Raw genomic sequence first — 14,791 nt, 5'->3', positions numbered from 1 at the left:
TTGTTTATTGTTTTTCCAAGACAGGGCTTCTCTGTGTAGCTTTGGCTGTCTTGGAACTCGCTCTGTAGACCAGGCTGGCCTCAAACTCACAGAGATCCACCTGCCTCTGCCTCCAGAATGCTGCCTGGCTTGGAAGTATTTCTTAAAATTTAAATTCCAGGCTCCCAGCTCTGACTGTTTAGTGTATATCAGAATATCTGTCCTGCTAAGAACCCCTAAAATGATGAAGTAATTTTACTTTAAAAGTGATCAAGGCATCAGGAGTTACTAAAGCTTGTGGCTAAAGGTGTAGAGGAGGTGAATGTGAATCTGATCTTCAGCCCTTCCTTTGCTCTTGAGGCACCTGCTCAACTGAGTGTAGATGAAACTCTACAGATCAAGAATTGAGGAGCTAAGATGCTGACTTGAACTTTTAAATGCATCAGTGAGGCTAGGAAGACAATACTGGAGTTCAGAGCCTGCCCAGAAAAAAAGGCCTGGGAAACACACATAGGCTTTTAGGTGAGATTCTCAAAGGGCTACATCCTAAAAGTAAGAGTGAAACAGGAATAGACTGGGCCTTTAAAAACTTGTGTATATGTGAGAGAGTGTGGTATATGTATGTATGGTGTATGCTCTCATGTCTGTGCGGGTGTATATGGCCCTGTATGCATACAAGACCAGAGGAAGATGTCCAGCATCTGCTCGATCACTGTCCACCTTTTCTTTGAGACAAGGTCTCTCACCAGATCTGGAGCTAGGCTGGCAGCCAGGGAACCACAGCAATCCACCTGTCTCCACCTTCCCTAGCACTGGGGTCATAAGTATCACTGAAGCTGTGTTCAGCTTTTTACATGGGTGCTTGGGATTTGAACTCAGGTCCCCCTGCCTGTGTGGAGAGCGCTCTTTCTTGCTGAGTCCTGCCCCAGCCCTAAGACTAGGTTTGTACAAAGCCTAAAACTCAGCATCACATTCGTCAACTCTAGTTGGGCTTTGAGTGATTTGGCCCTCATCCAACGATATGGCCAAACATAAAAGTAAATCCTTTCTGGAAGAAAACATCTTCTAGAGCTTATACCAGTTACATAGCTTACATGGAAAAAATATTGCCAAGTATTAAATGAGAACAAGAGAAAACAAGTTGGGGATGGAGAGATAGCTCAGCAGTTAAGAGCCCTTGTTACTCTTGCAGAAGCCTTGCATTCAGTTCCCGGCATCACCCGGATAACATCAACTCAAGGGGATCTAACCTCTCTTCTGAGCTCTGGTAGACAGGGACAGTACTGAGGTGTTGAAGGTCTCCAGGAAAGTGAGTGTCAACAGATAGAAGAAAGAAAATAATACAGAGATGAACAAGTAGCAACGGGAAGGTATGCAGACACTGACTCCCAATAAACATAAGCATTAATGATAGAGTCTGAGAGGATTTTTAACTATTTTACTACAAAAATTTATAAAAAGAACATACAAAAGGCAGGAAGAAATGGATGTAAACTGTTTTAACGTCTTGTACTGTCTGGGAAGTGGGTGAATTCTTATTTATTTTAACTTGTTTAGTGTGTGTGTTATAGTGTGCACATGTGGAGGTCAGAAGACAGCTTGTTAGAGTTGGTTCTCTCCTTCCACTATGTGGAATCTGGGGACTGAACTTAGGTTGCCAGGCAGGTGCCTTTACCACCTAAGAGCCCATCTTTCTAGCCTCTTGTATGAGTTCTAAAGCACATTAGACTCTAGCTAAAGTCATAAAGCTCAGTGCTAAGCACATAGTAAATTATAGTAAATGAAATACAGTAGGACTTAAGAAATGTAAAGTAAATAAGCAATTATTAGCATTAGAAAATTGGGCTTTTGTAAATACCTTTTCTCAGGCAAGGCAGCTCTTAAGGAACAGCATTAGGCTCATTAGAAGTTGCTGCTCACAGTCCATACCTCCTATGGTATGGACTGATATGGATTGATACTGAAGCAGGAGAACACAGCCACTATCCTTGGCCGTCTGCATCACAATACTAACTGTCCATCCTTGTTCAATAGATAGCTATTTTGTTGGCTATCTGTTGACATCAGAGTTGTCTAGAGGTCAGGCAATGACTGTCCTCAATGTCACAGGTGACAGCTAAGGACAAGAAGACAAAAAGCACAGCCGGGCACTCAACCTTGACAATGTCACACGTGCTAAGTGAACTTCTGGCTCCTGCTTCCCTTTCTCCACAGGAATCTGAAGGTAATGAGTGGTGCCAGGAACTTAGAAGCCAAAGAACGATCAGAAAGAGAAGTTCACTTCAAAGAAGTCAAATTAAGAAAAAGAAAAGCCGGGTTGGGGATTTAGCTCAGTGGTAGATCGCTTGCCTAGCAAGCATAAGGCCCTGGGTTCGATCCTTAGCTCTAAAAAAAAAAAAGAAAGAAAGAAAGAAAGAAAGAAAGAAAGAAAGAAAGAAAGAAAGAAAGAAAGGAAAGCCATACTTGCCAGAATCTGAAAAACAAAAAAAAACCCAAAAACACTGAGGCAGTTTCCCTGTAAATAAATATTACAAATATGACTTAATTCGCAGAGCTAACGTGAATGAATTTCATCATGCTGAAGTAACAAAATGCTAGGAACTCACCAGACAATGAGAGGCCTTCTTCCTTTCTTCTGACTTCCTCTCTTCCTGTGCTCTTCGTTAATTTGAAGCAGGTTGTAGATGGGATTTCTAAGTGAACTCTAAGGGCTTTTCAACACCATGATTTCTAAAGAACATTTGCCGGAGTGGCACGGAGTTACATTCACAGGGCAGGACCGGGGGTCAGCGAGACAGAAGGGCCAGCTTCTACAGGGACTGTCATCAATGTCAATGTGCCAGAGTGCAGATTACACAGACATTTAAAGATGAGACTCTTAGCTGGAGAAAGTACAACTTGCTTTTACTTATTCTTTAGCATCTGCTTTTCAGGTAAGTAGACCAGAAGTCACAAACTCCATCCAGAACTCTGTCTCTCCTTCATCAGAGGGGGTGGAGAGTAATATAATTTATATTTGTAAAGTAGCTATGACCCAGATTTCACCATGATAAACCACACCGATTTAAAATTTTCTAGTACACTGATTCTTAACTGAGAATCGGCAATTAACCACTTAGCTAAGCAAATGAAAGCAATTCCATTGCCTTTCCGTTCGTGTATGTCCAGATGTCTGTGTGTCAGCACAGAAACAGCTTGGACTTGGGCTGAGCATGTAGAGATAAAAGCATAAAAGCCACGGGCCACAGAGGCATATGACCTCTCTTCTGAATGTGACCAGGTATGGCATGAGGAGGCGAGGTTGTCACTGACAATGCTCTCAGACATTTTCTAAAGCAATCGAAAACCACTGAGTAGCTGTGAATATGTAAATTAAGAGACCAACTTTCCACAGAGTGAAAAAGAACAGAACGTTCGCTGAGACTCTGAAAAGGCACTTTACAGTTCACACAACTCAGTAACTTTTACAGTCTGAGGCTTCACAACCTTCAAACTGTAGTGCTGCAGACTGTGGAGTGGATGTTTCTGCAGAGCTGTCTCCAGCCCCGTGAAACTCATCTCTTATTTATCAACACCAAGTAAACAGAACTCTGAGCATCCAGTCATATACAGTCTGTAAGCACCCAGGTGGTTGAGGACTCAGTTTACAAGACAACCTTTTCACCTGTCTGTGGGTTTAGGAGAAAGAAAAATAACTATTGTAGGAATCACAGAAACAGTGAGACTCTGTACTCAGCAATCTGAACAGCACAATGGAATGAAAAAGAGAACTGGATAGTAGTCTAAGTTTGCATTCGGGTGACGAGGCATGTTAGTAGTTGATTAAACATAATGTGGTTCTGTCTATAAAACTATACAGATAAATATTTTCTAAAGAAGAACTTCACTTCTGATTACATGGCTGGATATAATTTAGCGTGATTATGACAGTCACTCTGATCAGATGCCAGGACAAGTTTTACATAAAGCCCCTTTCCCAAGGTTTTTGCAGTACTGGGGACTGAACCCAGGACCTCACGCCTGCTAGGCAAGCATTCTACCACCAAGCCAGCCAGGCTCTCTCTCTTGATTATCTTTGCAGGCAAGGAGTAAGGACCCATGAATCCCTTGAATATTCAACATTTATTTTCACACATGTGCTCTGACTTCTGCAGTAACATCTTGGTGACACTTTGTTTTATATTTAGTTCATCTTGCTGTTTCCTCTCATCACTGCTAGCTCTCTTATTTGCTGTTCTGTTCCTTGACTGTGGGAGCAGATAAGTTACTATACAATAGAACTCTGATAACCGTCCCCTCCAGGGCCGTGATGGTCCTTCATTCTCACTGTCTACACTGTTGTATACTCTGATGACCCTGCCATCATGGTAGGACTTTCCTTTAGAAGTTAATTCATCACTTACTTTTACACAAAAGGTGACAATAAGTGCTGGGAGACAGTAAATGATGGAATGAGTATATGAACAGGGCAAACAGGCCCACAAACAGCTTTTAATTTAAAAATCAAAAAAAGCAATAATAGTCCATGATGACAGGCCCTCAGTCTCCATGTTAGAAGAGGTAAATTTGGGGAGACAAACAACCTTTCCAAAAAGAAGGTATTGAGCAGTTAGAGATGTATCAGCGGTTAAGAACATTGCTACTGTTCCATTCCCAGCATCCAATCAGATGGCTTACATCTGCCTGTAACTCCAGCTCCAGGTAATCCAACACCCTCTCTTGGCTTCCAAAGAAACATGTGGCACACATTCACAAAGACACATACACATGAATAAAACATAATAAAAGCAAATTTTAAAAATTTATATTTTATTTAAAATATGTTATATATATTAACTAAAATACATATATGGGACTTTTTTTCTCCTCAAAGTGGACAGGTGATGGAAAGGCTGAGTCTTGGACTTTTGTGCTTTCTTCTTTTGGTGTTATGGATAGCTATGAAGTTGCTAAGTGGTCAGAAATAGGAATGGGATTGGGTCATAAAAAAAATTGCCTGCTAATGGGAAGAGTTTAAGTATGTTAGATAATTAACAACCACCTGGGCCCATCAAACCCTGGCCAGAGACTCCTACTATAACCTAATATCCCCACTTCATCTCTGCATCTCATTTTCAACCGAGCACATCTGACATCATTTGTGGAAGGGTACTCTCAGACCGAGCACACACAGACATTTAGGATTATCACTACACAGAAACTTGGCAGCCATCTGCAATATCTGATTTTCTAGGCATTATCCCCAGTGGCTTTCTTTCTCCTGATTATCAGCCATTCAGCCTGGACGTCTTTTTCTTTCCCCAGATGAATTATAGACATTTTTCCATGCTGATTTTTACTTCCTGCCCATTTCCAGTCTCTCAGGCACCCTTAAAGTTAATCTCTCACTCTTTCCTGATGGGACCTCTATTCACTCATCTGTGAATTTCATCAGTGTCTTCTCTACTCTCTCTTCCAAATTATCAAGACGGATGGCAAATGGGCCCAATTTAACATCCATTCCTTCCCATTAAACCAGCCAGGCAGCTAACAAACCACATTTGATTGCATATCCAGAACTGCACTGTTCTGTCTGAATTGAGGAGAAGAGAAAGGCAGAAAGAATCTGATTTATTTGATTACAATCTGTTTAACTCTTGAAATGCTGAATAGCACAATGGTTTCTCAATTATGTTTTCAGAGGAGGGGATATGAATGGCACAATGGTTTCTCAATTACATTTTCAATGGAGGGAACTGGTTCCCTGGAAGGCTGCATTTAACAGGCCTCTTTCTACACAGTACTAAAATCCTGAAAAGGTTTAGAGTTAAGAGAACACAGAGGGCAGGCAGTCATCTGCATGCCACAGAAGCCCTGGGACTTAAGTTTCCCCACAGCCAGCTAGGGTGCCTTCCCGCTTACTGGTTCCAATTGTTGTTGTTTGTTTGATACAATGTTTCTCTATGTAGTCCAGGCTGTCCTGGAACTCACTATGTAGACCAGGCTGGCTTAAAACTCCTAGAGATCTTCCTGCCTCTGCCTCTGAGTGCTAGAATTAAAAGTGTGTCACCACACTCCATTTGTTCTCAATTTTTTTTATATCAGTACTTCAGTTACGTCAATAGTGTCAACCCTGCTCCCCTGTGTTACTGCTAAAATGGAGGGACGAGAAAAGAGATTCACTAAGGGTTAGCAACAACTGGTTCTTAAAAGCCCGGCTCTAAGAAATGCATTTGGTTTTAAACCTGAGAAGGTAGAGGAAAAGGAGAAGCAGGTTGCAGGGCAGGTGAAATGCTGCACAGAGAGACTCCAAATGAGCCCTGCCTGGTCCTCAGGCATCTATGGAACAAAAGAGAAATTTCCAGGCTAACCCCAGACGTCCTACAGCACAGTGCTGGGCAAGGAGCTCTTCATCAATTCTGTTTCCCAGGGGGGATGACTGCACCTGGTGACAGGGACTCACCTTTCCCCCAGATCAACAAACTAGTGTCTAATATTTATAAACCTCACATCCACTCAGCCTCCCACTCATTTCCCAAACTGGGCCTACAGTGTTCTTGACGACCACAGTTGTAGCTGGTGATAAGCTGCTTAAAATCTTTCACTAGCCTGCTGTGGCTTGGGATGACATAGTTTCATTAACCTTTTACCTCTGACCCTTTCTTTTAATAGTTTCCAGGAATATCAACCTTCCTTTGTTATGTGGGGGCTGTGGGCATCCTGATTTAGAGATTCCACATAAGTAGTACCCTTTGCCTGGAAAGCTTCAAACCTAGCCTGTCCCTTTTACCTCACTTTATAAATTCTCCATTGTTAACAAACTGCTATCCGCGTAGGGAGACCTAATAGCACCTATTTCTTTGTTTTTAGAAGATCTAGTTTGACTGTATATTCATCTTTATGATGTCATCTTGAAAAACAACAGACCATGAGCCCCGTGCAGGCGGGGACGAGCCTGTGGCTTAGTCCTGTATCCCTACACCTCTGGTTCACGGGGTCCTGCACAGAACGCCTGCTGAGTGAACACACCTTCTTTTTGCTTTCTCTCTCTCCCCTCATCTCTATTATGAAGATACTATCAAGGTAGCGAGCAAAAAAAGAAAAGAAGAGAAAGAAAACAGCAGCATCTCATAAAAAGAATGAGAAATCGAATTCCAAAATAAATAAAAACAAATCAGCAGCTCAAGTAATAGATTAAAATTAAGCATCTAAGGCTATTGTCTCCTTTGAAAATATCAACTATAGGTGCAGTCTGGCAAACTTTGAAGTAGATGTTACCACATCTGTACTGCAGTCCCAGTATCTTCACCCAAACAACAGTATCTCCACCCATCTCCCTGGACCGGCAACAACCGGTACTAGAACCTGAGACACCTGAAACCAAATTCATCACTTTTCCTCAATGTACCCCTTTATTAGGTTGCTTATTTCCATGTCCACCACCTGGAAATTACCAACCATGTCATTCACATTTGATAAGGTCTGCATGTTTGGAATCTTTTTTTTTTTTTTTCTGGTTTTTCAAGACAAGGTTTCTCTGTGTAGCTTTGTGCCTTTTTCCTGGAACTCACTTGGTAGCCCAGGCTGGCCTCGAACTCACAGAGATCCACCTGCCTCTGCCTCCCGAGTGCTGGGATACAGGCGTGAGCCACCCGGCCAAGGAATCTTCTTCTTTTTTTTTTTTTTTTTAATTTAATTAAAAAATCATTTGTTTGTTTAGTCGGTGTGGTCTGTGCACATGGAACATGGCACATTCGTGGAGGTCAGAGGACAAAGTGTGGGAGTCCATTCTCTTCTTCCATCAAGTGGGTCCTAGTTACTGAACTCAGATAGTCAGGCCTGGCAGCAAGTACCTTAGCCAGGGGAGCCATCTCACCAGCTCTAATTTAAATTTTTTGGACTCCTATCAGACATGGATGATGGCAACCCTAGAGTTTCATTCCTTACTTCCTCATTGCTGGAATGAAGGCTAAGTTTGCTTACAACAATGTGTAGCAGTCTCCCCGTCACCAACACAACCTGTGCATGCTACAATGTATCAAACAGAAACGTGTCCCTGAACACTCCACACTCCTCAAAAGGCTTCATATGAATTAAGATACAGCTTGCACTGTGTTTCTTAACATTGAACACATGCCTCCTTCTGTACTTTACAGAATCAAAGGTTTGCTTCTGCTCTTTAAACGTAAGACTAGGATGTGAAATGTACTGCTGCTACTACTGAGTGGGAGTGTGTGTGTGGGTGTTGGGGGGGGGGGTTGTTTCCCTAAACAAGTGGGTTTTTATGCAGGAAGAACATTTAAGCCAGGGAGAAACACAGCTGAAGAGAATTTACCTGTTCCAGACAGGAGTGAGACAAATCTGAAATGCAGAAAGCTATTAACCTCAACATTAAGAGAAATATAATTATAATTCATAGTACAACCACCTAATTCTACACAGATGTGCATGTAATGGCCAAACTGAAGTTGGCAGAGGTCATTTAAATTCTTTTAAAGAAATGTGATCTAAACTGGTCAGTGGTGGTGCACGCCTTTAATCCCAGCACTTGGGAGACAGAGGCAGGTGGATCTCTGTGAGTTCGAGGCCAGCCTGGTCTACAAAGTGAGTTCCAGGAAAGCCAAGACTACACAGAGAAACCCTGTCTCAAAAACCCAAAAGAAAGGCAGGAAGGAAAAGGGAAAGGAGGGAGATCTATTTTGGGCACAAGATGGAATCCTATCATCAAGACATTTTATTAAATTCTATATGGTACTGTGTTCAGATCAGTCTTCTACTACTTAGAATAATACTTTACTTTTCAGATAAGGGTGCTAACTTTGATACTATGGAAATTCCTCAAGATCATAAATTTAAGCAGTGGCAAAGCACAGGACTACTTATTTTTAGACCAAAGATCCCCTCATTATAACACTCTAATAGTTAAGATCTGCAATGACCACAAGAACCATAAAGGACAACACAAGGCATAAACCTCTCATTACTGCTTGTTAAATTAACCCACCTGCTTACTGCCAAGCGTGTGAGCCAGCTTCATGAACTTCCTCCTTCTCCTCCTCCGTAGTTTTTGGAGACACAGTCTTGCTCTGCAGCCCAAGCTGACCACCTCAGCCTCTCAAGGGCTGGGGTTACTGGCAAGAGCTACCACACTTAGGTCTACAAGTTCCTTTCCATGTTTTCTTAACAAACTGTGATGATATCCTATGACAAACTCTGAACAAAAATGTGGCTTTGATATACCCACATTTCAAAAACGAGTGTCACAGAATTGAAATATGTAACTTTTAGTACACAAACTAGGCAGACATCTCTTGCTAATATGTAAGCATTTACAAGTTAAGTAAGTAACTAAAAGTAGCAATGATTTATTGCTCTGTTCTGAGAACTGCTAAAACAACGTACTGTTTGTTTTCTGAGATGTGTCTCACTATGTAGTCCAGGCTTGCTTTCATTCCAACGCAAACCCAGCTCGCCTGCCTTGAAAGGATGCACTTTTGCTTGTATGGCTGGCTGGCTAGGTCTTTCTGGTGTCACCGATTCCCAGGGATAACTCTTAACCTTTTACTTCATTTAAAAGTAACAAATCGAGCCCTTCTAGATAATGCATGATCCAAACTTCAAGCTACACTCCAGCTATCTAATGTTCTAAGCTTTCTAGTTGAGAATTTCAGGGGCTGGAGAGATGGCTTAGTGGTTAAGAGCACTGGCTCCTCTTCCAGAGGTCCTGAGTTCAACTCCCAGCAACCACATGGTGGCTCACAACCATCTCTAGTGGGATCTGATGCCCTCTTCTGGCATAAAGTTGTACATGTGGATACAGCACTCACATACATGAATAATAAAATCTTTAAAAAAAAAAAAAGAATTTCAGAGGTGGGATGGATTTTTAGGTATGTAATTTAATACTATCATTATGGAAAAGAACTAAGATTTCTGATGCAACTTCAATAATCCTTTGGAACTAATATATACAGAAGTACATGAAAGAACTAGCAGCCTTCAGCCCCATGTCAGGCTAGCCTTGAACCTATAATTCTTCTGCCTCATCCTCCCAAGTAGCTGTGATTAAAGGCTTGTACTATCAGGCCCAGCTAAAATGCAATACTCTTAACAAACAGTCTGTTAGTTTTTTATAATTAATATTTAATATATTAGTAAGTAATAAATACAGAAATAGTATGAAAGTTTTCTTATATTAAATGTGTCAAAGTTTGTGAGTTTTCGTTTGCTTGTGTTTGAGACAGGGTCTCACTATATAGGCTGGTCTTGAACTTGTAATACTCCCAAATTTGGGGGTTACAGGTTACTGAGGTTAAAGAGATATGCCACCATGCCTTTTTCCTGTGTGTCAAGGCTAAAAATACACAGTATTCTACATAATTTTCTTATTTGAACTTTTGTATATATCACTTTTACAACTGAAAAATGTAAATTTAAAAAGCAAGGTGTGGGCTGGGGAGATAGCCATGAATCCCAGTCTAGTGGTCTGTGTTTGTAATCCCAGTGCTGGGAAGGCAGAGAGGGCAGATCCTCATGAGCCAGCACAGACTATTGGATGTGCTCCAGGCCAATTGAGAGGTCTTATCTCAAAAAACAAGGTAGACCTAAGGAATGGCATCTGATGTCATCCTTTAAGTACCACATACACACGCATGTGTACACACACACACACACACACACACACACATGTGTACCCATATTCTCACACACACACACACACACACACACACACACACACACACACGTATCCATACTCATACACACACACACACACACACACACACACACACACACACCCATACTCATGTACACACACACATACCCATACTCATGCACACACACACACACATACACACACATGCAGGAATGCATATGCAAAACTTCTTGTGGTTTTTATTTTGTTTTGAGACAGGGTCTCTCAAGTATCCTGGCTGTCCTGGAACTTGCTGTGTAGCCCAGGCTAGCCTCAAACCCACAGATATCACCTGCTTCTGTCTGCTGAGTACTGGGACTAAAGGCACACACCACCACAGTCCAAGTAAAATTCTTCTTCTTAAGTATCTTAAGATTTTAAGAATTAAAGAAAAAAAGAGAAGAGAAAAGAAACACTGCACGATCTAATAGGAAAATTCCAGCAATATTATTACAGAAAACTGCCCTATAGAAAAGAGATGCTTTTGCTTCCTGCTTAGACATGCCCCACTGTGTTTATCCTCATCCCAACACAACATGCAAGTAAGAAATGGGACTGTATATAGAGAGGAACCCTACCCTTCAGCAACACTCTGTTAAGAAACAAAGCCTTTAGTATTGTCACTACATGTCTAAAGAAACTGAGGCACAGAAAGGTAACAATTACAAAGCTGAGGGTGGTGGAGTTTTGTGTTAAGTTTGGGAAAACAAGGAGGCGGCACTGAATGTGTTGGCCACAGCAAATGTGGCTGGGTGCACACTAACGTACCTATTGTTGTTCCGGCAGTTCCGACAGTTAATGCATTCCAGCGGGTCAATCTGAGGGACTGCTGTGTACATTCCTCCGCCCTGGTCAGGACAACATTCAAGGAAAGAGAAAAGAAGAAGCTGAAGGGGCCAGAGACCATTTGCTAAATAGTCACAAATGCATATCAATAACAAATGGGTGTGTGGTACATTTTCACACACTGCCTGAGCAACGCAATGCTTGTTACTTATTCACAAGTACACCCAGCTCAGTGTTACACTAGACCCCTAAGGCTGGACTGCCACATTCTTCCCGGCACTTCTGTACTGGAAAAAGGCAAATAAACGGAGGGAGGTTAGTCACTTCCTTTTAGTATTTCAAATTTATGCCTTAAAATATATTATACATCATAAGCGCCTACTCATGTTTTCTTTTCTAGCAGTCATGGAAAAAGCTTATGGGATGCCAGTTAGAGAGACAGGGTGTAAAGTTTGTTTGAATGACGTCACAAGATCAACCCATCCTCATTTTCCTGTAATTATTTCGAATTGGTCCGTTCACTTGACTGTACAGTTTTAAAACGTCATATTTTTCCAGATGGAGCGAACTCTCAGCCAGCCATGACTTGGAGGGAATATTAATATTTTGATGTTGCTTTTGGCGGAAACTGCTCAGCAATTAAGGAAAATGCCCAGATTAACACATACCTCATTGTAAAATGTTCACTTGACATACATACAGAATGGCAAACAGGAAGTTAAAGACTGGCCTTAGAACCAGAGTTCTGTTTTCTGGAGAAAACCAGCAGAGCTGGATTTGAAGGTGGGAGGGTTGTCACAGAGCACCCAAACCTCAAGCAGGCCTTCAAGGTCAGCAAAGGTTCAGACAACTGCTTTTGCTAGAACCCTTTCCATTTCATTTATCTTATAACAACAGCCAAGCAAATCAAGACTAGAAGTTTTTCTCAGTAACCCTGATCCACCTAACAACAGGAATGATTGGGAAAACAGAGGAAGAACATCCCTAGACTACATTCAGTCCATGTGGGCGAACTCCAGAAGTTCAGAAGAATGATGTCGTTTATGAGAACTGCAAATCAGTGATTTTCAGGATCACTAATACGATTTTAATTTCTTTGTCTTCCCTTTCAGAAGAATAAAAAGATGACAAGCTTAGGACCACACTGACAACCTCTAAAACTGTGCACCTAGCAGGGCAGACACCAATAAATGACAAGTCTGAAAACCCAGAGTTCCGCGTTGGAAGCATCAGCCATGGGGTTCCTTCTTATGGAACAGCCTGAGCGGAATGCTTTCCCTGTCAGCTTTCTCCACTCCTTGGCTGAGGTGAGGAGTGAACTGGGAATGTGACAGGCCATGACTTGCTTCATAGAATAATGGAATCATTATCTTTTGGAGATGATACACTTTGTAGAATGTACAAAAACTCAGTCACACAAAAGCCTTAGGGTTTTGTTTTTTTTTTTAGCTTTATGATAAATATGGACCTTATAGTTTTTGTTTTGCAAATCTAATATTTCAATATCTTTACTAAACTGAAGATGAAAAAAGAATAACTTTCTAGATTGTAGCAAACGTCTTTGTAATCAGATTAATAGCAAAAACTAAACAAGTGTTTAATTTGATCAACTGAACAAAATATCTGATTAAAAGGTAATATGGATGCCCAGCCAGAAATATAATGAATCAAACTTGCTCAGACAAGAATTTTAAGCAATATTATCGAAACTGTGTTAGTCATTCTAGCCCCGTCACAAAAAGACAAAGGGTTTGCAATTGAACTCTTGTAGTTGACAAATGCTAATATTCTAAAATCCAAAAGGTTTATATGCTACAGGGTTTTAAAAATATCTGGGCAACACAAATTCATGATGTGTCAGGGGTGATAATCTGGCAGCCTGTGGAGATCTTTTACATGGTCTTCATAAAGCTAGGGATGTTGATCACCAGCAGAATACTTGCCTGCTATAGGAGAAGCCCCAGGTTCCATCTACAGCATAGAAGAAAAAAATCTGAGTGATAGCCTAGCATCTGGTGATTTTTACCTATATTTACTCATGTATTGAAAGGTCAAAGTCTAGCAACACCAGGTCCTGCACTATGCATGACCACAGTTGTGCAGAACTGGAATTGCTTCTTCAATGGGTAGCAGCTGCCACCACCTCTTTTACTGAGGCATCCTGATGTGCTGCAGAATGTTCCTCCATTTGCCAGACTTAACAGCATTTGAGTTCTCAGACTCAGCTCCAAGTAAATCAAATGCGAACCATCTGGCCTGGTCTTTGCTCAGCGGTATTTCCATTTTGTCTCAAGAATAACTTTCAATGTGTTCTTTCCTGCATTTCACTTTGTGCTAAATAATTTAAAGCTAGACCAAGCTGACAAATCCAGCTATTACTGGTGACAGAAAACTGATGAAGACTCCTCTGGATCTGGAGCTACTGGCAACACACGCCATGCCCACATCCACAACTTACAAGGTGCCTATAGTGAAAAGAGTTGAGTGATCACCAGTCCTTTCACCCTGCCACAGAGGCCTAGAGATGCTATGATTTATAATGAGGTCTCTTACATTCACTAGATGGTGAGGATGCTCAAACTCCACACGTGTCCTGGTTAGCGAGTTTGTGTGTGCAGAATAAAGCCCTCCATTTACGCTTCCATTCAGGATCCCGTTGACTCCATTGGGGCCTTTGTGGTGGAGATGAGAACAGCCATTGCTGAGGCTGCCTTTGCTGAGGAAGCCTCCATGAACACTCCCATTGATCCGGGCTGTTCCTGAGAGAGTGGTATACTCCACCATCTGCCCATTAATCTCTGACCCTTGATAGAGATATCCTGGAGGATCATATTCTGTTGAAAGCAAAAAACAAGCCCAGAAGGAAAAGCAAAGTCAGAGGCTGAAGGAAAAAAAATCTTCCTGCTGAGAAATTTTACTAATGAAATCCCTAAGACACTAGCAACAATGCTAAAAGAAAACATACTAAGCTGTTCTCACAAAGCTTTGGTAAAGTTGCTGCTGTTGTTTCTTTAGAGTGAAGAGTAGCTTGGAACATTGAGTTAACTCAGACTCTGTTAATAGAAGGAAAAATTTATCAGGGAGAAATTACTCCCAAGGGAATAATGTGTAAAAGGAAAGCATCCAAGAGATGGCAACAGTTAAGCGGGCGTGCTTAGACTCCCACACACTTGAGAGAGCTGCAAACAACTGTCAGAATACTGAGGAAAAACCTTCCTCACTGCAAGAAGCAGCACTTCTAGGTAAAAAGCTTGATGACATGTGTCCATTGGCTGGCTCTTCAGCAGCTCCTCCCTCCCATCATGGTGCATGCCGAGGATGTGAGGTACCAAGGCAAGAGGTGGTTCTATTCCT

General features: G+C 41.6%; 1 protein-coding gene across 4 annotated transcripts in view; it reads right to left on the bottom strand.

The window, feature by feature from the left end:
• The window catches only part of Cdon (cell adhesion associated, oncogene regulated), a 90,940-nt gene that overhangs the window by 7,539 nt on the left and 68,610 nt on the right, over positions 1 to 14,791 (bottom strand). For all 4 annotated transcript variants that reach the window (XM_036193385.1, XM_036193387.1, XM_036193389.1 and 1 more), the window contains 2 exons: positions 13,991 to 14,271; positions 11,420 to 11,499 (listed from right to left, as the gene is read on the bottom strand). In XM_036193385.1, coding sequence (XP_036049278.1) covers positions 11,420 to 11,499; positions 13,991 to 14,271 — 361 coding nt within the window. The remainder of the gene's footprint in view (positions 1 to 11,419; positions 11,500 to 13,990; positions 14,272 to 14,791) is intronic.

The sequence above is a fragment of the Onychomys torridus genome, chromosome 7 (genome assembly GCF_903995425.1).
Source record: "Onychomys torridus chromosome 7, mOncTor1.1, whole genome shotgun sequence".
NCBI classification, from domain to species: Eukaryota; Metazoa; Chordata; class Mammalia; order Rodentia; family Cricetidae; genus Onychomys; species Onychomys torridus.
Note: the sequence above shows the minus strand (reverse complement) of the source record. Positions and strands in the feature narration are given on the sequence as shown.